This window comes from Camelus bactrianus, chromosome 9 (genome assembly GCF_048773025.1).
Source record: "Camelus bactrianus isolate YW-2024 breed Bactrian camel chromosome 9, ASM4877302v1, whole genome shotgun sequence".
Taxonomy (NCBI): domain Eukaryota; kingdom Metazoa; phylum Chordata; class Mammalia; order Artiodactyla; family Camelidae; genus Camelus; species Camelus bactrianus.
The window spans coordinates 57,120,788-57,143,149 of record NC_133547.1 but is presented as its reverse complement, the minus strand read 5'-3'; the positions used below and the strand labels follow the sequence as shown (position 1 = coordinate 57,143,149).

General features: G+C 48.5%; 1 protein-coding gene across 2 annotated transcripts in view; it reads left to right on the top strand.

Moving 5' to 3' along the window:
• The window catches only part of ST3GAL2 (ST3 beta-galactoside alpha-2,3-sialyltransferase 2), a 43,003-nt gene extending 22,996 nt beyond the window's left edge, over positions 1–20,007 (top strand). For both annotated transcript variants that reach the window (XM_074370445.1, XM_010960994.3), the window contains exons 2-7: positions 5,975–7,334; positions 9,765–9,958; positions 14,527–14,706; positions 16,320–16,365; positions 16,599–16,718; positions 17,559–20,007. In XM_074370445.1, the coding sequence (XP_074226546.1) occupies positions 6,996–7,334; positions 9,765–9,958; positions 14,527–14,706; positions 16,320–16,365; positions 16,599–16,718; positions 17,559–17,732 (1,053 nt within the window). In that variant the 5' untranslated portion in view covers positions 5,975–6,995 and the 3' untranslated portion in view covers positions 17,733–20,007. The remainder of the gene's footprint in view (positions 1–5,974; positions 7,335–9,764; positions 9,959–14,526; positions 14,707–16,319; positions 16,366–16,598; positions 16,719–17,558) is intronic.
• Positions 20,008–22,362: the final 2,355 nt, after the last annotated feature.

Genomic DNA, 22,362 nt, shown 5'->3' with positions numbered 1-22,362 from the left:
GTAAAACTCCAACCCCAACAGTAGAGAGACCCTCCTCATTTTCCTGCCCCCGGATGCATCCCTGCCTGTGCCTATGCCCATGCTCTGCTTCGCCTCCTGCTGCACAGGTTGACCCTAGTCGTGTGGGCACTGGTTTCCCCCACCTCCCACCCTGTTCTTGCTGCTCAGGGACTTTGCTCCTTAGTTAGCCTCTCTTTTTCCTGAAGCATTAACTTCTCCCTCTACTGAACCATCCCCACCGTTATACAAACATTCTATAATATCTCCCATTCTGCTTTGTCTTATTCTCTCTTTTTTTTTTTTGGTAGCACCTTTATTGAGATATTATTCACATACCGCACAGCTCACCCATTTCAAGCGTGCAAGGCAGTAGGTTTTAGTGTATTTCCCATGGTTATGCAATTTTAGATCACAGACAGTTTTAGAACATTTCATCACCCCAAAAGGAAACTCTATACCCATTAGCAGTCACTCCCCATCTGTTCCAAACCCCAGCCCTAGGCAACCACTAATCTACTTTATGGATTTGCCTATTCTGGACAATTCATATAAACGAGTCACATCATATGGCATAGTCTTTTGTGTCAGGCTTTCTTCACTAGGCACCATGTTTTCAAGGTTCATCCACGTAGCATGTATCAGTGCTTCATTCCTCTTTAGGGCTGAATAAGAGTCCATTGTATAGATATACGACATTTTGTTTACTTATCAGTTGATGTAACTTTGGGTCCACTTAATCATTTGTATATATGTTTTGTGTGTGTTTATGTTTTTGTGTGGATATATATTTTCATTTCTCTTGGGAGTATACCTGGGATTAGAATTTATGAGTCATATGGTAACTCTATATTTAACCTTTTGAATGCCAGACTGTCTTTGAAGGTAGCTACACCATTTCACCTTCCCGCCAGCAATGTATGAGGGTTACAATTTCTCCATATCCTCACTAACAGTTGTTATTATATGACTTTTTGATTATAGCCATCCTAGTGGGTGGGAAGTGGTATCTGATTGTGGTTTTGATTTGTATTTCCCTGATAGCTAATGATGTCGGGCATCTTTTCATCTACTTGTTGGACATTTCTCATCCACTCAGATTTTCACCCCCTCCATACCTCTGAACCAGCATTTATGAAGGTCACTGCTGACAGCTTCTCCTGCTCCTGTAGTTTTAAAAATGAGCTGTGCTCTCATGACTCTCAGAGGCATTCCTCCAGCTCTGACCTCATCCATGAACTTCAGATGTGTGTGTCCAGCTGCTTGTTGCCATTTTTGCATGGATGTCTAAAGGGCATCTCAGATTTAACCTGTCACAAACAGAAATCTTGTTTTTTCTCATCCAAACTATCTCTTTCCTGACTTTTCTGTATAAATGAATGGCACCTCCGCCACCAGTTTGCTTGGGCCATGAGCCCCTGTGCCACTGATTTGGTCTTCTTCTCCCGCCCCCCACCCTCCATCTAACTCATCAGTTAAACCTTTCAGAATACATCCAGCTACTTCTCATAACCTCTACCGCCTGGGATATTGAAGTAGCTCCTCTCTGGTCCCTTGCTAATCTTACATAGCAGCCAGAATGGTCCTTGAGTAAAAGAATGTTTTAATCTAAAAAGAAGATTAGATTTTATTATAAAATATCACATCACATATTCAAAATAGTATATATCATATAAATTCTTTAAAGAATAAAAATTTGAAATACTCTGTTCCTACCACTTGAATTAAGGAGTAGTGCTTCCCCCAGCACTTCTGAAGTCCCTAAAGGACCTTATTCTTATCTAGCTTCCTCGCCTCTGGGAGAATTTCCTGTATTTTACAGTGTTTCCTAGATTCTATCTGTTTTTTTTTTTTTTCACCATCTATGTATAGAGGCCTAAACAATGTCTTGCTTCACTTTGCATACTTTTGAACCTTTTATGAACTCATACTATGGACATTTATCCCTGACTTATTCTTTTTACTCAACATAATAGTTTTTTGGTCATATTCATCCCTGTTGATACTGAAACTGGAGTTTATTAATTTTTATTATATGACATGAATGTATCACAATTTATCCATTTCTGATGGAAATTTGGGTTGTTTGCTGTTTTCAGCTATTACACAGTGCTGTCGAACATTCTTGTACATCTCTCGGTACACATGTTCAGGTGTACTTAGTAGTAGAAATACTAGAATTTACTGCACACCTACCCAGGTGCCTAAAATTACAAAGGTAGAAACTATTCAGGACATAGAACAAACGGAACTCTCATAGGTTACTAGTGGAAATGTAAAATCCTACAACCACTTTGGAAAACTATAATTTCTCATAAAGTTAAACACACACAGGCCCTATGACCCTGTAATTCCACTCCCAGATATTTACCCCAGAGAAGTGAGAGTATGTGTCCATAAAACAACTTGTACAGGAAGGTCAAGGCAGTTTTACTCATAATAACCAAAAACTGGAAACAACTCAGATGTCCAAACATAGAAACGAGCAATCTACTGATATACACAACATGGATGAATTTCCAAAACACTGCACTGAGCAAAGGAAGCCAGACACGCAGGAGTGTTTACATGAAGCTCAAGAGCAAATAAATCTAATCTATGGTGACAGGACTCAGTAAAGTGGTAGAGCAGTGAATGATTACTGGAAAAGAGCACAAGGGAACTTCCTGGGGTGATAGAAGTGCCCTGTATTTTATACTTGGTGGTTACACACTTGTACATACAGGTAAACATTCATTAAGCTTTACGTTAAAAGACTTCTGCATCCACTTATTCATGAATTAAACCTCAAAGGGAAAAATAGATTGTCGCAAGTAGGGGCAAGATTTTGGGGGATAATGAAACAGTCTATTCAACCAGTTGTAATGGTTGAACTTAAGCTTAAAATCTGCTTAATAGGACAAGCAGGCTGACTCACCAGCCTTGTACTTCATCAGTTCTTAGTCAACCTTTGGGTGAGAAACCATTTGTTCCCACCCAAACCCGAGGAGGATTACAATCTCTGAGAATGTCTACTCACATGGGACATCATAAAATAAATTAGCCTAGGACAAATGGGGGAATTTTCTAATCTCTCATTCTGTTCCCACATCATATTTTCTGTGAGAAAGATGTTTTTAAATTTTTCTTTAAAAAAAATACTACTGGTATATACTGATGTCCATGTTTATTAAGTAATGCCCAGTTAACCTCCTAACCATTGTACTGATTTATTTTCCCACCAGTGGTGAGTGTGAGTGTTCTTAATACTCTTCATCCTCTCCAAACCCTTGGTACTGTTAGTTTTTAAAACTTTGCTCCAAGGGTCCATTTTAAAGTATAAATCAGATCATGACACATCCCTCCTCAAGACCTTCCCATTAGATTCATCATAAATCCTAACCCCTTCAAAGCCTTCTGTGGCTGGGCTCCTTATACCTTCCTCACCAACACCTCCCCAGCTTCGCTGGCCTTCTTGCCATGTTTTTGACAGGTCAGGCTGTTTCCTCCTGAAGCCGTCTACACTCTGTTCCCTCTCACAGTGCCCTGAAATTTCCCTGTCATGACACTTTGTAATCCCCATGCCTTTGTATTTGCTGCTGGACCAGAAGCTCCATGTGGACAGGGTGTCTGTGTTCTGTCCCCCACCAGCCCCCTGGCCGCACGCCGGCCCGTTAAGTATCTGTCGAATAAATACACAAGCCCACACCAGCCAGGTGATCCCAGAAGGCTGGCCTGTTTCCCTCTGCAGGCACCAGAGGCGGGGGCTGATGCCCAAGTGTGGCCCTCCTCCTGACTTATATTATGCTTTGCATGGGCTTAATGTGAATGATCAGAGCAGCTGTGAAGGGGAGAGATCAAACTGAGCTGTGCAACCATAGGGCACAGGGATTTCCCAGAAGCAAATGAGGTGCATGGAAGGGCTCAGCTAGGTGACTTCTGGGATTTTTGGTGCACGTCTGGGGCCCCTGATGGTTCTTGCTCCAGTGCCCTCAGCACAAGTGGAGCAGCTCACACTCCCAGAAATGGCCCAGCCTTGGGATCCCAAAGCCAGGACTTTTGCTCATGACTTCACTTCTCTGCTCTTCCCAAACACAGTGACGAACTGGGACTTCTCTCCCTGACAGGCAGCCGGTTACCGCAGATGCCCCTTTCATTGCATTAGACCCCAAGGAGTTACTGACTTCCCCACAGGGGAGATGTTTCCTTCAGAGCCTCCTGTGCCAGCTGCTGCCAACCTTGCCTTGGGGGGACACAGTAGGGTGCCCACAAGAAGCCATGTTTCCCTAGCGAGGCCCCTCACACCCATCCCTTGCTCAGCCTGAAAAGTCACCACCTCCTAGGCCCCTTGCCTCCTGCTGGCTCTCCTCAGGTCACAGGGCACTGAGAGCAGGACCCTGCAAAACCAAGTTCTTTTCCTTATGTTCGGGGGTGGATATGAGCAAAGAGGGGCTGGAGGAGACAGTGACCTGGCTTCTATTTACAGACCACTCCACCGAAGGCTGTGTCTGGAGTCCGACCTGACAAGGGCGCAGTTGAACATTGGAGGGAGCTTATTGGACTGGTGCCACCAGGCCTCTGGGTTAGAGCTGGGAGCCCCTGGTGAGGCATGTGGGCAAAGCTTCACTCGACCCTGGGAAGCCTGCTTTTGTGTCTCCTTGTCTCTCACTCGTGAGCCCCTGGGTAGTTGAAGGAACACATGGGCTTCTTTCTACACCCTGGCCAGCTGCAGGCTTTGGAACCTGATAGACCCAGACTCAAATCTCACCCCCACTCAGGAGGTTATGACCTTAGGCAAGTTCCTTCATGTCTGTGAGCATTGTTTCTCCACTCAGAATAATGTCCTCCTTGTCGGAACGTGCTAGTTCCGTTCCCTGGTGGCTTTGTGGTTTGGCTTGGCCCCAGAAATTTGATCTGCCACGAAGGGGGGCAGGGTGGTGGAGGTTCTTGAATATAGAGCCTAAGAGGCCTCTGCAGCTGCTGGCAGCAGCCAGAGGTCCCTGGAAGGGCTGGCTGGAGCTGGTGCTTTCAACAAGGAGTTGTGAGGCCCAGGGGCCAGGTCAGAACCGGATCAGGCTGGGCTTGGAGTAGAGATGGTGGGGACAGGCAAGCAGTCAGGATTAAGTGCTCCTTGTGGTGTGGAGCCAGGGCTCGGGGGCTCCACCCTTAGCCCTGTCCCTGACTTTTGCCCTGATTCCCTAGTACATGGCATGGATTCAGGCTCCTTTCCTTAGGGCCAAGCCCTAGACCACCCTGATACATCTTCTCCTTCCTCTTGTCCAGGGTAGCACAGTGCCTCAGGCTGTCATATCCCCAGGGACCCTGGCATTGATTTGTAACTTGCACATGAAAGCAGCTACACTGAGGGCTGAGTGGTGGTGCTGCTGAGCCCAACACCCCTCCATCCTGACACAGTCAGGTTCTCTCCCTGACCCTAGAGCTGGAAGGATTGTTAATGGTTCACCCAGCTAACCCAAGAATGCCTCATCTGTAGCCCACACCAGAGAGAGAAGCGGGCAAATCCCAGGGCCCAGGCCAACCACTCCATCTTCCACCCTTGGAGGGGCTTCTCTACCTCTTATCGGGGGTAGAGAGTGCCTGGGCTGGGAGTCATAGCTGCAGCCCCCTGCGATCTTTTCTCTGGGCCATTTTCTCTCAAGTTTCACCTAAAATTAACCTCACATAGCTGGAATCAGAACTTCCTAAACCTGGCTTTTCCAGTGACTCTCCCTATGACTCTAGGGAAATCACTTGTTTATGTTCTGGCTAATAAGTAAGGACAGTGGGCTAATCTGGTCCTCTGAGGCCTGAAAGCAGAGCATCACTATCTCTGGGTAGTTAGAGGAAAGAGCCCTTTATTTTGTCCACCCTTTGGTTAATTGGGTATCTCCTCTCCTGCCAGATCTGACCCCTCTGGGACTTGGGGGTAGGGGCTGGGGGAGAGCCTGTGTGCACGTGTGATCTGTCTGCACATTATTTTTCCTCTCTGCAATTTCAGGGTCATGCTGCAGCAGCCTGGCGCCTGACTAGTGAGGGGAACCCGCCAGGGGATTATTGCTAGCTCGAGGCAGGACAGCAGCCTCACGGGAGCGGGGATGGGCAGAGCAGCCTCCGAGCCCAAACCAGCAGCACCAAGAAGAAGGCCTGGGCCTTGGCCGGGAGCTCTGCACACACTTGCTCAGCTGACCCAGACAGCATTCAAGGCAGCACCCTGCTGAGGAATGGCAGTTCCCAGGCCTTAGAGGACCTCACAGCAGGAGCCGGAGCTCCGCCACCCCTACGCACCTACAGTTGGGGCTGTGACACTCAGAGAAGGGGCCTGTGCGTTGGATGGGAAGCAGAAAGGCAGAACCTAACACAAGGAGGTTCTTGGTCTCTGCAGAGCTTTCAGACAACCCCGGAGCTTCCTGGGTTTCTTCTCTCTGGATTGGGACCTGGTTCCCTTCCCTCGCAGAGGGGTTGGGCCAACCAAGGTGGGGACGACTCTTGCATGAATTCCAGGCTGCTTGAAGCCCACATGCTCTCTGCTGTGATTGGGGTTCAAGGGCTTCCCTGCTGCAGGGGACGAGGGGCTGCCTCGGCATCTGCTCATGAACCACAAGGACCCCGAATGCTCCAGACTGGATCATTTCAAGCTGCCAAAGAGGGGGACCCCTGGAGCTGGCAGCCAGCAACCCCAAGGGACTAGAGGGCTGGGATGGACTGACCTCCCCGTCTCCAGGGCTCCAGGAGAAGCAGAGCCTCTGTGGCCCAGCTAGTGACAGAGAGACCCAATGAAGCTATAAGCAGGGCCTGGGTGGCTTAGGGACAGGCACTTTCTTGTGACATTGGGAGAGGGCGTGGCTTGGGACCCTTGCCACTGTCCCCTCCTCGGCACGTGCCCTTATGCCCTTTGCATGTGTTTCCAGAACAAGCAGGGTACACTGTGGCTGGCCCATCATCGGACTGGGAAAGGACTGGCCACGGTGACACCCGCCTGACTGCTGGGCTGGGGGCCCAGTTCCCCGGGGCGCCGAACCATGAAGTGCTCCCTGCGGGTGTGGTTCCTCTCCGTGGCCTTCCTGCTGGTGTTCATCATGTCCCTGCTCTTCACCTACTCCCACCACAGCATGGCCACCCTGCCCTACCTGGACTCGGGCGCCCTGGGTGGGACCCACCGGGTGAAGCTTGTGCCTGGCTATGCCGGCCTGCAGCGCCTCAGCAAGGAGGGGCTTGCAGGCAAGAGCTGTGCCTGCCCCCGCTGCATGGGCGATGCTGGTGCCTCCGACTGGTTTGATAGCCACTTCAACAGCAACATTTCCCCCGTCTGGACCCGAGAGAACATGGATCTGCCCCCGGATGTCCAGAGGTGGTGGATGGTGAGAAAGTTGTGGCCCCACCTGCCTCCCCTTTGCTGCCCCCTCTCCAGGACTCTGTCCCCCCTGTTCAGGTGTCACCCATAGACCACCCCCCTCTTGGATTTGGGCTGTCTGTCCTCTGGCCCCCAAAGCCTTGAAAGAGTATGAGGTCCATTGGACCTGAGATAGCTACTATGGTCACGGATTCTGAAGGGCAGAGTGAGTTTTGGCCTAGAAGAAGCGAGAACTAACAATTTCTAGTGTCTTCAGGGGCCAAACATAGACCAGAAATGCCTACTGGGCCAGGAAGATAAAATAGACAGGAAAAGCAGGTCTCTAGGGAGAAGATGGCGGGAAGTGAGGACCATGACAACAGGAAGAAAGCCCGCCCTTCATAAATCACTCAGCTCCAGTGATTATTGCTTTGCAGGGAGGCAACCCATCACTGCTGGATCCTCTGACCCTTTAAGGGAACCCAGGAGTCCTGATTTTTTTTAAAAAGTATCCTTATTTGTTGGGTGAAAATAATTTTTAAACACCATGAGGACCACTCACTCGGTTCTTTACAATTGCTGGAAAAGACTTTCTTTCTGAGTTGGGATAAGAAAGCATTGTCAACTCCTCTGGAGGGTAAGGGAGGTGAAGGAGAGGGGATGAAGGGACAGGTGTGCCCAAGCCTCCCTGCTCTTCTGGATTCCGTCACCTTTCTGCTGCTCTAACTCCCTTCACCTCATCCCTGTCATCTCTGGACCATCACTCCCTAGGCTCTGCCAAGGCCATCGGTTGCCACCCATGTCAGAGGTGGAGCAGTGTCAGTACTTAACCTGCCTGCATTCCCTGCTGGGGGACTTGGGAGGCAGTTCATGGTCTCTTGTTTTCCCAGCTGGCCAATGGGGAGGATGATGATGCCCCTTTATTCTCACATTCAGGGCAGCTGTGAGGATGAACTTGTGCGATCCAGCTTATCAGAGCAATTCACAGATTCTGCTTCCTGGCCCAGACTTGTCAGAGTCCCTAAGAATGGAGAGTCTATAGATCAGGGGTCACCAGTAGCCCCATAGGCCCTCCTGTGACATCCTGGAGCCCTTGAAGGGTCCTGCCCATTACTTGTAGTCACAGCCCTCATTTTATGGGAAAAATCAAGGTTCAGAGAGTGCTAACTACTTGCCCAAGGTCATAGACCACCAAGGGCCAGAACAGGCCTCTTGCAGGAATAGACCCAGAGGCCAGCTGGGCCCCCTGCCCACCGGGATGGAACTCAGGACTATTTAAAAACTAGCATGTTTAAGCACCAGAAGCCACTTCTCTGCTGTTCCCCACAGTCACCCCCTTTTGCTGTGAACTTAGAAATTTTTGTCTCACAGCTAAGCTTCCTCTCTACACTGAGTTCATGTTCTTGTGCTCAGGGACCCTTCCTGTGCTCAGAGAAGAAGCAGAAAAGCAGGCCCACCCACCCTCTCCATGTATTCTGTTCCCTGAGCAGCTCCTGCTCAGCTGCAAACCCAGGGTGTTATAGCTTGAACCACAGAGCATTTTAAAGCCCTAGTTTCCACCCTACAGATTGGTGGCCTGGGGGCCAAGCCCAGCACACTCAATGTTTTTAAACTATTTTCATTGGTTACCATCATTTAGGAATTAAGATATTTCTCATGAAATCCGTATTTTCAGCTTCTATTGAAAAACCAGAAAATCAGGTCATTCTGGGCTCACAAGGCAACCATTGGCCGAAATCACCCCTTTTTGATGGGGACTCCTTTGCTGTAGACCCCACCAGCATCTTCACTTCTGTGTGTTTCCTGCCGGGCACTGTAGGCATTTAGTGCTGCCCTGGCCTCATTTCATGGTCTTTTGCAACACTGGTGGTGGGAGGTGCAGGGGACTAGCTTCATGTCAGCCATTCTGATTTTGAAAGAATAAGGGTGCCTCTCTGCCTTTTAAAGCTCCAGGGCTCAGGGCTCCAGGTACCCCGCCGATCTTGCCTGGAGCCTTTGGGCTGAGTCCCAGGGGAGCCCCCTGCAGGTAGATTGGGAATGAGGCCTTGAAGCTCAGTGGGACTTTCCACATAACTGCACCTCAAAATGACTCTTCATGAGAATCAGAGCTGCTCCAACAGGACAGCAGAGTAGAGGCCTCTTCATGCATGACGAGCTCAGGAAGTTCCTCTGCTTCACAGCACAGGCCTGCAGAACCTGCAGAATGCGTTGAATAGCGCCTTGACCCCTAAGCCCCATGCAGTGCCTCAGAGGGGCTCTGCTAGCAGGGCAGGGGAAGGGAGACCACACTGTTGTTGAGGGGGAGGGTCCTCCCTGCTCAGAGAGGATTCCCTCTCCCTGACAGAGCCCAGTAGGGGGCCATGCGGCTTAGACCTTGGAGGGGAAGCAGCAGAGCTACTCCCTGCTCACACCCCCTCCCCTTCTGTCCCCCCTCCTTTTTTCCTCCTTCTCTCCACAGATGTTGCAGCCCCAGTTCAAGTCACACAACACCAACGAGGTGCTGGAGAAGCTATTCCAGATAGTACCAGGCGAGAACCCCTACCGTTTCCGGGACCCTCACCAGTGCCGGCGCTGTGCCGTGGTGGGGAACTCCGGCAACCTGCGAGGCTCTGGCTATGGGCCAGATGTAGATGGACACAACTTCATCATGAGGTGAGCCCCAGTGAGTTCAAGGCTGGGCCCAGGACAAGCCTCCAGGAGGGGGCCCTGGCCTCCTTAGCCTTATCTGGCAGCATGGGAGTTGCCAGCTGCTGGGGATGATGTGGGGCTCTGACACCCAGAACCTTCCATGACAGGCTCAAGTCTCTTGGCTTTTTTGTTGGGGTAGATGGGAAGGCAAAATTCCCATTCTAAACTTCGCTTGAGGCCCACACTCAGTTTCCAGCCCTGAATGCCTCTGAAAAGAGCTAAAACTAGATTCCTGGCTGATGTCTGGTGAAAATTCCCACCAGGAGCCCTTCCACCTGCCTGGTCCCCATAGCAGTAGGACCAGGAGTGCAGGCCCCAGACTAGCATCTTGCTTAATAGCCACAGATAATTGATTCCTTCTGGCCAATTCACAGAAGACGGGTGTCCTGGGCAGAGAAAGGAGCTGTTGGTACCTACCCTGGGGGCTTTATCTCATAGAGTTTAGATTATATGGGGGCTCATTTATTCCACAGACATCTGTACCCAGCCTTGAAGAAAAGAGGTTTGGAAGGGCATGCATGCCAGACAAAGGCACAGAGCAGGGACTAGAGCATAGTCTTGTGACCAAGACACGGGGCTGCTGGTTCTGCTCCTGAACCTGTGTTTTCTGACTCCCTCCCTAGTCTTGGGGACAGGAAATGCCACAGTGGGGATCCTTCCATCCTACCCCTTGGTGGAGGAAGAGCCCTAAGAATAAAGATAGTGAAAATGCCCCGTTTTCACTAAGCATTTCTTAGGATGAGCATTGCAGAAAGACCAGGTTTCCCAGGAGGCAGAAGGCAGGGCTTTGTCTTAGAAACTGTTGCTGTCTCCATAGCAACACCAAGGCAGCTATATGTCTCTGAGGCTTTCAACATTCCTTGTGAAACCTTTCTTATGTTGAGAATGGTGGGGAGTGGGGGGAGAGGGGGATGCTAGGCCCTATCCAGGCACCCAGAGCCACTTGAGGTTCTCCCCCAGCTTCCCATTGCTGGCACCCAGAATGCAAAGGAGGTAAGCTGGGAGCTGGAAAGGGGCCTCTCTCCCCCAGAGACAATGGCTGAGGTTGGGGAATGAGGTGGCCATTGTGTCAGTGTAGCCTTTGGGGAGTTGGGAAGCCCCAGGAAGTGCTTTCGAGTACCCTAAGCTACTGCCTCCCTTGCCCCACCACCTGCAGAACTTTCACTAAGTGCCTTAGTGATGACTGGGAAGCTCTAGGGGAGGAGCGCTGCAGACAGAAAAGCTCGGCTGCTCTGACATCTGGTCAGGCTAGGCTGCAGAAAGGAATTCACAGATGTTCTCTCACAGGGACCAGGCTAGGAGATGGGGTGTTTCTTGTTTGTTTTGAGATGACATGTTTGAGAGTGGACCCTAAAATTGCTTTGTGGAAGGAGTGACCCAGATGGTAATTGGCTTTTTGCTGATCTGTAGAAGCAGCCAGATGGTCATGGAAGTGACTGCCTATAGGTGTGTCTTGGTTTCGAACCAGTGGAGGTGAGGTCTCCTTTCCTGGAAGCAGGGCTGAGCTGAGCTGCAGTGAGATGATGGCCCTACCCACTCCCCACTCACCTGCTCTCCCCTAGCTGCCTCCTCCCCTCTGTCTTCTAAGACCTGCTGACAACTCCAAATGGAGTTGAGCTGGTCCTGCCTCCGCTGGCCAGTAGATAGATCCTAGACAGCGCCTAGCAGATTGTAGGCTCACCGTAAATACAGGAATGAATGAAAGGGACTGACTAGGTGACCAAACACCAAACCCTAAGCATGAATGTACGTCCATCCTGCTTGGGCCCCTGCCCTCAGGTGCTTCTTTGGCAGCTGGAGGCAGCCAGTGACAGACAGAATTCTAGAATGCTTTTCCCCTGAGTCACAGAGCTCTAGCTCATCCTCTCCATCCTGCTCTGGTCCCTTTCCAGGGCTTGGATTCTCCAGAATGAATCAGAGCCTCAAAGCACAATTCTGTCTCAAGCAGCATGCATGCCATGTTCCTTCCCTTTTCTTGGAGGCTCTGAAACATCTTTTTGAACCTCTTATTCTGTTCATTCCCAGACTTTTGAAAGCTGGTGCCTGCCCAGCAAGCAGGTGGCAGCTGGAGGCAAGGGATAGAGGTTCTACAGCAGGGCTGACTGAAGGGTGGGCAGCAGTAATCCTGGGTGACAGGTTTAAGAAGGGACTTTATGAAAGCTCTGGCCCCTGAGTCAGTGGAAAAGGCATATGCGGGTGTCTTCAGAGGCCAGCCTGGGGCAGCTGCAGCCCTTAGATCTGTAGGACCAGCTTGACTTCTCCATCTTGGATGAGATGAGGTTTGTTTCTTGGGTCTTCATAAGAGTGAACCTTGACCTCAGTTCTTGCCCAGCCCCGGCCCCAGCCAACTTGAGTGTCACCAATCTCAGTCTTCTACCTCCTGCTACCAACTTCCGTATCTCAGGCAGCTGATAAACATCATCCCCCTTAAGGCTTCCTCTCCAGCTGCTCTGTTCCTTCTCTGTTCCTCACACACCCCAGGGCTGACATGGCAGAGGCAGATCCAGGCTGTGGATGCAGTGACAGTAGGACTGAGGCTGTGTGTGGAGCTGTAGCAGCCGCAACAAACGGTTATTAATAGATGAGAAAATACTTCTCAGCTCTTCTCATAGGCAGTAACTCTGAACCCTAAAGATCAAAAGATCAGAGGGACCCCCAGATACAGGCAAAGAGGAAGTTAATCTAAAGAATTGCATTTAGGGGAGAGAGGCAGGATCTGGACCCCTGTATGGGGGCCAGAGCACAGGTGGTCCTACAGGAAAGATTCTAGGCATCTGCTTGAACCAGACTGGAAATGAAGTGGTAAAGAACACGGACTCACTCTCTAGTTCTAATTCAGGCCACTGTTGGGCTTTATGTGGTCCCAGCCCAAAGTACCCTCCAGTCCCTCAGGGGAAGGGAAACAGAGAGACAAGCAGTACGGCAGTGTGACCAGTGGTGGTGGGGCATTCTGCACACCCTCTTGTTGCATTGGGCCATCAATAGGAGATGGGCAAGAGAAAAGCAGCACGCCCAGCTAGGGGGCACTGGCCACTCAAAGGACAGGGAATGTTTGAACAGGCATAAAAAACTGGGAAAGCATGTGGAGACTTTGCTCCCTCTCTCCCAAATCCCTGTGTCCTCAGCAGATGCCCAGGTTACAGTCACCCACCTGGGTGGTATGATTCTGCAGTGTGATCCACACAAGACAGGAATGTTCTCATAATCGGTCACAGCAGAAAAGGCCAACAAGTGGGGGAGGGTATAGCTCAAGTGGTAGAGCATATGCTTAGCATACACAAGGTCCTGGGTTCAATCCCCAGTACTTCCTCTAAAAATAAGTAAAGTAAGCCTAATTACTTCCCCCCAAAAAATAAAATTTAAAAAAAAAGAAAAGAAAAGGCCAACACGTATGTGTTTAAAGCTAGATCACCTGTTTTAAGATGATTTTATTGAGCCTATGTTTTGCATCACCTGAAAGGAACTAGAAGCCTTCTTGGCTTGTCACAACCCGGGGATGGGGAGCCTGCACTGGGGTTCTGGGTTCTTCCATGACAGTGTAGGATAGACAGCCCTGCACTGCACATCTGCCCAGGACAGCCACAGGTGGGCATTGTCAGAACTCGGGGCATCCCTCTTGGCCTTGAAGTGGAAACAAGACAAGAGACAAGAGACAGAAACTTAAAATATTGAGAAAGGGTGGCTGGAGCTGGTGGAATAGAACCATCTGCCCTGGGGCCGGGTGAATGCTTCAACTTCCTGCTTCTTATCTTGTCTTCTAGGAAAGAGGACAGAACAGCCCAGTTAAGCTGTGAAAGACTTTTTCTTAAAAAAAAAAAATCATAAAAGTAACATACGCTTGTTATTGGGGAAAAAAAAAAAGATGTATGCACTAAAAAGTGAATTATCCCTCCCTAGTCCCATTCCCCAAAAGTAGCCATTGTTAACAATTTTACTATTCTTCCAGATTTTTTCTATTCACATACAAAAGTTGGTTCTTTCTTTCCTTCTTCCTTCCTCTCTCTCTTACTCTCTCTCCTTCCATCCACCCTTCCTTTTTTCTTCTTTTAAAAAAATAGAACCACACTATCTAATTTCCTGTTTTGCTTTTCTGCTTTGCAATTCCCTCCTGCTGCACAGGCATTCAAAAGATAGGTGTTAAAAGGAAAGAAGTGAGATTTCTCACACCACTTGGTTTTTTTCACTGAATAGCTCTTGGCCTTATTTCTTACCAGCACGTGTAACTCTACTTCATTCATTCTGATGGCTACATGCTACTCTTATATGAATGTGCCAAAATGTATTAACCGGTTCTTTACTGTTTGATTGATTCTCCTTTTCACTGTTGTAAATAATGCTGCCATGAATGTCCTTACACACATATCTTTGCACACTCATGCAACCATTTTTATAGGATAGATTTCTAGAAATGGAATTGCTGGTTAAGTGCACGCCCATTTACATGTTTGATGCCCAGCACCGGACTGTCCTCTAAAGCTCTTTTACCAGTTTCCATGGCGGTGTCTTCTCACGTTACCCTCTTGTTCCTGCAGGATGAATCAGGCACCAACTGTGGGCTTTGAGCAGGATGTCGGCAGTCGAACCACCCACCATTTCATGTACCCTGAGAGTGCCAAGAACCTGCCCGCCAACGTCAGCTTTGTGCTGGTGCCCTTCAAAGCCCTGGACCTACTGTGGATCGCCAGTGCCCTGTCCACAGGGCAGATCCGATTGTGAGCCACTCTGCTGGCTGGGAGTGGAATATGGGTGACAGTTCCACCTTGGAAGGAGTCTTCCAGGGACAGGATCTTAGAATTCCTTTAATTTGAATATTTTGGCCAAGAGGGGCTGGTGAGGAGAGAGGCAACAGTAGGGAGGGACCAAAATGGTGGGTTAGCTGAGGCCACAGCTTGTTCTGGGTCACTTCCTGCATGGTGGCAGCTAGCATACTAGTGTAGCAAGGTGGGGAAAGACCATTCTGGTTTTGGTCTTCCCAGGAGGTGGCTCCTGACTGTAGGAGCTCTGCCTGCTGAGAACTTTCTTTGGAGGCAGTTGCTCAGTCACAGCTAGGGACCTCAGGAAATGCAGTTCACCAAGTATTTTTCTAACAGCTTTATTGAGATGTAATTCACATACCATAAAATTCACACATTTAAAATGTACATATAAATAGCTTTAGTATGTTCACAGAGTTGTGTAACCATTACCACAATTAATTTTAGAGCACATTCATGTTCTAAAGATGAAGATCTTTCATCTAAAGATAACCCTGTAACCCTTAGTCATCACCCCCATTTCCTCCACCTCTACTCCCCAGCTCGAGGCAACCACTAATCCACTCTCTGTCGCACCAGTTTGTCTGTGTGTGTAAAAAATGTATACGTGTAACATAAAATATACCATTTTAACCACACAGTTCAGTAAATTAAGTACATTCATATTACTGTGCAAACCTTACCACAGTCCAACTCTAGAACTTTCCCATCATCTCAAATGGAAACTCTGTACCTATTAAACACTAAATAACTCACCATTCTTCCCTCCTTCCAGCCCGATAACCACTTCTTTCTGTCTCTATGATTCAACTATTCTATGTATTTCATATAAGTAGAATCATACAGTGTTTGTCCTTTGGCATCTGGCTTATTTCACAAGCATAATGTTTTCAGGGTTCATCCATGTTGTAGCATGTGCCAGGATTTCACTCCTTTTAAAGGCTGAATGGTATTCCATTGTGTGGATATACCATATTTGTTTATCCATTCATCTTTCAATGGACAATTGGATTGTTTCCACCTTTTGCTTGTTGTCACCATGTGTTTTTTAAACACAGAAGTGTAAGTTACAGTTTTCTGACTTTATCTTATGTTTGGGAGACATAAGGGCTAAAATAAATGCTGTAGAGTTTAAGTCCCATAAATACTCAGAAAGGGGCATGTAGGTTATAGGCACCATGGGTGCCTAAAACAGAAGGAGGGATTTATGCCAAATATGAGGAGAGTAGTGAGAGGGTTATTGTGAGCAGAGGTTAGAGCACAGACATGGTGGGTGTGAGAGGATTGGCTAACTCAAGTGGAGAGGTCACAGCAGAGAGCTGTTGAAAGAAAAGTTGGGATTGGGTTATGGAAGACCCCAGTGCTTGTCTAAAACATCCTTATTTTATCCTGAAGGACATGGGGAGCCATTGAAGGTTTCTGAGCAAGGTATTGCAGTGATGTGCTGTGGGAGAGCAGTCTGGAAGCAGGGGAGCCTGATATGAGGCTGTCATCACTCAGGCCTGGGTGGAAAGAAGAGCATCCCTGAGTCCATGGGGCCATCTCAATGTTATTTTTCTTATTGCTTGCAGCACTTATGCCCCAGTGAAGTCCTTCCTTCGAGTGGACAAAGAAAAGGTAAGCTCCCTCCTCCTCCTCCTTCATTCCCACCTCAAGGGAAACAGTGCAAGCTTGACTTGTGATGTGCCTAGTCCTGTGGCTCAGGTGTCTCCCAATACCCTTCTGTAAACTTCAGAGCCCCCATCTGCTGGTATACCTGACTCCCACAGAGGCCACAGGAACCAGGGAATCCTGGCTCAGTCTCCAAGTCCCAGAAGCCCTCATGTCCTCCTTACCTTTTCTCCTCTCAGGTCCAGATCTACAACCCAGCCTTCTTCAAATACATCCACGACAGGTGGACAGAGCATCACGGGCGGTACCCTTCCACTGGGATGCTGGTACTCTTCTTTGCCCTGCATGTGTGTGATGAGGTGGGTAGCCCAGTCTGGCGGTAAAATAATGAGACCAATGGAACAGTGGGAGTCAGCCCTTCTCAAGGCTTAGCAGTGCTTCAAGAGGAATATATTTTTGTAGGCAGAAACCAGGTGACTTTCATTCCCATTTCTAGGCTGCAAAGTATAGATATGCATTACCCAAACTTAATACTTTCATGATTTTACCAAATCTGGAATTACTTCACTGAAACGTTAAATTTATTTAAAAAGGAAATCGAATACTATTACCATAATTGATATTACTTGCCATAAAAGAATAACTATTAACATAAACGGAATAGAAACAATGTAGTTAAGCTTCAGCAGCTGGTGTGTCCCACATCTACTGTTAGAAATGTAGGTTAATCGTTCAAGGAGCCGCATCTCTTATCAGGAAGGGCTCCTGTGTCTTAATAGGGCAGCGCTCACGCCCAGCACACCCACTTTTTTTTTCCCTGTTTCAGTTTTATTACCAGTGTGCTCTTCAGTGTACAGTATTGGGTACTTGACTAGTTTTCAATAGAAGTACTCCATTAAGGAAGAAAAAAAAAAGTTAGCAAGAGTTCGAGAGCCGTCAGACTAGCCCCAAACTGAGGCGTTCTTGATGTCACCGGACGGGTGGGTGGAAGGAGAACCGTAAGGGAGAAGTCTCCCTCCAGGTCAGTATCCTTAGCGCCAGGGCTGGGTGTCCCGCCCTGGGCATTGATGAGCTCCAGGCTTTCGGCTGTGGTCGGGTCGCTGTGGCTCCTTTCTCCTCCCCAACCACGACCAAGTCTCTCCCGCGCCCTGTGCTCCTGGTCCACTACGTGGGGTGACCTGCGCCGCCCTCCCCCGCAGGTGAACGTGTACGGGTTCGGGGCCGACAGCCGGGGCAACTGGCACCACTACTGGGAGAATAACCGGTACGCGGGCGAGTTCCGGAAGACTGGCGTGCACGACGCCGACTTCGAGGCCCACATCATCGACATGCTGGCCAAGGCCAGCAAGATCGAGGTCTACCGAGGCAACTGAGCCCAGCCTTGCCGCGACTCTTCAGGCCCCGTTGCGAGGCGCCGGCGAGCGCCCCAGCGGGAACTCAGGGCCAGCCCAGGGGGCTGCAGCCTCGGCGCAGGCGTGGCGCCCCGTTGGGCGTTGGCAGGCAATCGGGAGCGACGCCAGACGCGGTCTGGACCAATCAAGCTGCAGTCCAGCGAGCGCTGGCTGTCCCTCGCCAATCACAAGACTCTGGGGGCCAGCCTGGCACTAGCACCAATCAGCGCTGCCGTTGGGCGGAGCCTCTTCCTCAGCCAATTATGCGACTCAAGGAGAACTTCCGGCGCTGGGCTCCGTCTCCTCCAATCAATGGCCTTTAGAAGTGGGCCGGCGGCCGCTCAGTCCCCATTACACTATGCTTTTGGGTAGGGTTTCATTTCACGCTTTCTGAGGAGTAGGAGTTGGGTGTGGCCGCGAGAAATACTTTCTTTAGACTCGGCAGCAGGCGTCTCAGTCGCTTGCCAGCCTGGCCCCCCGTGGGGCGCCGTAAAGGAAACGCTGGGGAAGGCGCGGGGCAGCGGTGCCTCTGCCTCTCCTTCCCGGGGGGGGGGGGGGCCTCGTGGCTTCGGGGCGGGCGGAGATTTGTTTGCAGAGGCTTTCTGGTGGTCGAGGGGAGGTCGGGTGGTTTCCAGGGAGCGCATTTTCCCCTAAGGGAAAAGCTAGAGCCCTCGCAAACCGCCCCGGACCTTCGAGAGAACTAGACCCCACATTTCCTTTCTCGGTCAGGCCCAGATGGGTAAGTGTAAACCCACCAAAGAAACGCGGTGACTCCAGTGGGCGCGTGGGTCCAGTTCTCCTCCACCTCCTCTCCCTCCCCTCCCGTCTTTGGCCACCCTATGGAATGGCCTTTCTGACCATGGCATTTAGCGTCTCACCAGAAAACTAGAATTGTGTTCACCTCTTGCGGGGCAGGGGGGGAGGAATTTGCCTAGGGCTTAACTCCGGAACGCAGGTGTAAGGAACAGGGCAGGGGATGAGGAAGCCCTGTCACATAAAATGTAAGGTGCTTCTCACTCACGTGCACCTTTGGCCCTTACTGTTTCGCCCACAACCTTTCCAGTGTACGTACACACACACACACCCTCCACACACACACACAGTCCTTGGCTGGCTCTAAGGAGAGAGAGCAACACGTGGGAAAGAAGGCTGGAGATGAGGAGCCCAGCTGTTTAATCCTTCACCCGTTATCCTAAAGAGGAGTAGGAAATCTCTTGGGAGTGAAATTTGCTTTGGGCTCATAATTTAGTTAACCTGAAATTACCAAGAGTGGTTGACCAATAAAAATTCTTTTCAGATTCTGAGCTGCCATGCAAATAGCGAAGGAGGAGTAGACTTGCCCCCTGCATGCATCTTCCCCTGCCCACACATCCCCTCCTCCATGCTCAGCTCCTGCCTTTTCCCCCTAACCCACTTTCCATTTCCAGCTCTAGAAGGGCTGGGAAACTAACAACCAGAGGTTACAGCTGGCAGCTATTTGCATGACTGAACCCAGCTTAAGTCCCTAGAGGAAACTGCTGAAGGTATTCTCACCTTTCAAGCTTGGGGAAGTGTATGAGGTGGGAAAGTGCTTCTGTGAAGCTTCCAAACCACTAAAAAGGATCCCCCTTCCAAACAGTGATGAACACAAAAACCACCATTTTTCTTAGTTGATACTACCCAGCACCCTCCTGGACATTGATGTAATTCCTACAGCTGGCTGGGGAAACCAAAACCTGCAGGGGAATATATTGGAAGGTTAGGGTGGGGCAGTGGGCACCCCTAAATATTAATATATTGAGGACTTAGCATGAGGCTGTTCCTTCCCAATTCCAAAAGTAGGAAGGGTTAAAAATGGGGGTGGATTTGGGGGCCTTTTAATGGAACGCCTCTCTCAGGGCCTCCCCCACCATTTCAGAGTCGAGGCCCCAGCCATTCTTACCAGCCTCATCTCAGTGCTTCCTGAAGAGGCTATTTTGAGTGTTTAGAAGATGAAAAAAACAATGCAATTATGCCAAACAGAATTGAGCAGAATAATTTATTTCTTTTTTTGTTGTTGTTCCTTTTCTTTCTTTTTCTTTTCTTTTCTTTTCTTTCTTTCTTTCTTTCTTTTTTTTTTTTTTTTGGTTTGGTTTTGTTTAAAACATTAATAAATCCGCATTCTGGAAGAGGTAGGTCCCAGCATCCAGCCCAAATCTCTTCTGCAATAGTTATTTAAACAATTGTTTTTTTATTTTCTTCCCTTTCTCTCTCTGAATTAAAAAGAACACAAAAACTATGTAGTCATTCGTCCATTCTGAAGTATGTTTTATTGTGGAAAGGTGTATATGTCAGTGGGGAGCTGTGACCAAGTAATGGCTAAGACTGTTGGGGGGATGTAAAGGGGGGAGGATGACTCCCAGACACCCTCCCTTTATACCTGAGACCTCCCAACCCCCAGCTGCCAGCTATACCCTCCAGGAGGGTGGTTCTTCACCTCTGTTCTTCACGGGCCCCAAGTGTATCAGCAGGGCAGAGACTGTCCACTGTCAGGGCCAACACAGTGTGCAGATCCAGCAAACACCAGAATAGGGCTTTTCCCCTCCATTTCCAAGTTCTGTGGAACTTCATGATGCCATCGGTGTGGGTTGGCAGGGAATTGGCAAAATGATAGGAGCAGGTGCCACAGACCTCTGGGGCAGCTGCCTGTGCCTCTTCCTTGGGCTGCCTGGAGCCATTCAAGCCTGCAGTGGAATGCCATAAAACATACAGTTTTATAGTTTGGTGAATCAGATAACATTGGTCTCACGATGGACTTCTTAGGGTCTGTAGTCACTTGGTGTCTTACAACCCAGTTTCTGCCAGTGCTCAAGAGCAAGTCCGGAGTTGCTTTTCAAATGGAGAATACTTTTTGGTGGAGGAGGGCATTAATCTTTTTCTAAAACCGTAGGACTCCATAAAACATCTCTCTCCACTACAGACAGTCTCCAAGAGCATTTGGTTGGCCGAGTCCTAAGGCCCAGGTCATGGTGTTCACATAGCCTGCACTGCTGAGAACTATTTCTTGTCTGGGTGCCACTCAAAGCCACTGCCTTGTGGGTTATAAGTCACTACACTTGGTTGGAGCAGCACTCCAGATGTTTTATCTGTTGCCTCCAGAATCAAGAGTCCCACCAAATCATGTGTCTTTTTTTTTTTTTTTTCCCAAATGTTGGACAAGGACTGTGTTGGTTTGATCCAGCAAAGATGCCACATATGGAACCACAGGTTGGCATTACTACTTATTTACATTTGCAGTAAACTACTGTTGTTCTCCATGATTCAGATGGTGAGTAAATGGGATAAGGAAGAAATCACGTACCCCTCCATAACTTAGGTTGGATGGCAGCACCAGTCTGCACATCCTCCTGGGATGTGGTATTGCATTTGACTTACTATGTTGGAGATAGTTCCAGGGACTTCTATTAGGCACATCTCATCATAACCATTATCCCTCCATGGGTCCAGTTGCCAATATGATGATTTTGCCAGGTGGTAAATATCTCTCCTTATGAAACTGAGGAAACAACCTTAAAATGGGTCTGTGGTCTCACTGGACCTACCATTAAATGGACTTAGACCAGAGCTCCATCTAAAAGATGATGAGCTTATAATAAGCTCTCATAATAAGCTCTGACTAACTGGTGAGCTGCATTGGCATTCGGGTCTCAGCCAGTGGCTGATAACTCCCAAAGGTCTAGGTACTTCCCTTTCCACAGTACACTGTCACTCCAGGAAATGGGTTCCTCTGGAAAGTCTTGGGAGAAGAGTCACACTATATACCTGCTACGTCATAGGATGTCTCCTCAAAGGACACTGAGATCGCCTTGAAAAATGCTCCAGGTATGTGACGTGATTAGGTCTGGGAACTAGGTGAGAGGTTGTAAATCTCCAACTTTGTGACCCAGGTTTCCTCTCAGCACACCTAGAATTTTCCCTCCTATACCCATCAAGCAGTATTTTAGTAAGTTGCCCAAGATCTCTTTCATTTCTGGGGAACTTAACAGTCGATTAACTATTGTCCCAAATCCTTATAGGTCAAAACTCTAATGGCCAAACTGGATTGTTGTACATGTGCCTCCCTACCTGAGCTAGCTTTCTGGTCTTTATCAGGCTTGGATCAAATTCTCTGACCTACACATAACAGCCACCGCAGAGTTCTTTAAAGATGGTGCCCAAGTTGCTAATGCAATTAGTTTTTTTTTAAAACCATTTTTGTTGTGGGATAAAATACATATATAGAAAAGAATATAAAAATAAATGTACAAAAATATATAGTCAATGAATTATTACTGGTTTTTAAAGCTCCATAATGGAAATTTATTTGATAAAGCAAAGAAAGGATAATATTGTCATATAATATATATTATAGATTATAAATAGATAGGATTGTTTATTATAATTTCTATGGTAAAGGAAAAACAATTTCCACTGCTATTTGGATACCAAAATGGACTGAAGAAGAAAAGAGGTGATTCAACATGTTATATAGAACAGTTTGAAAAGCTAGAATTTTATTTATTTTTCTGCTTTATTGAGAGATAATTGATATAGAATATTGTATATGTGTATATGGTGTAGAATGTAGTGATTGTATACATTGCAAAATGATTAC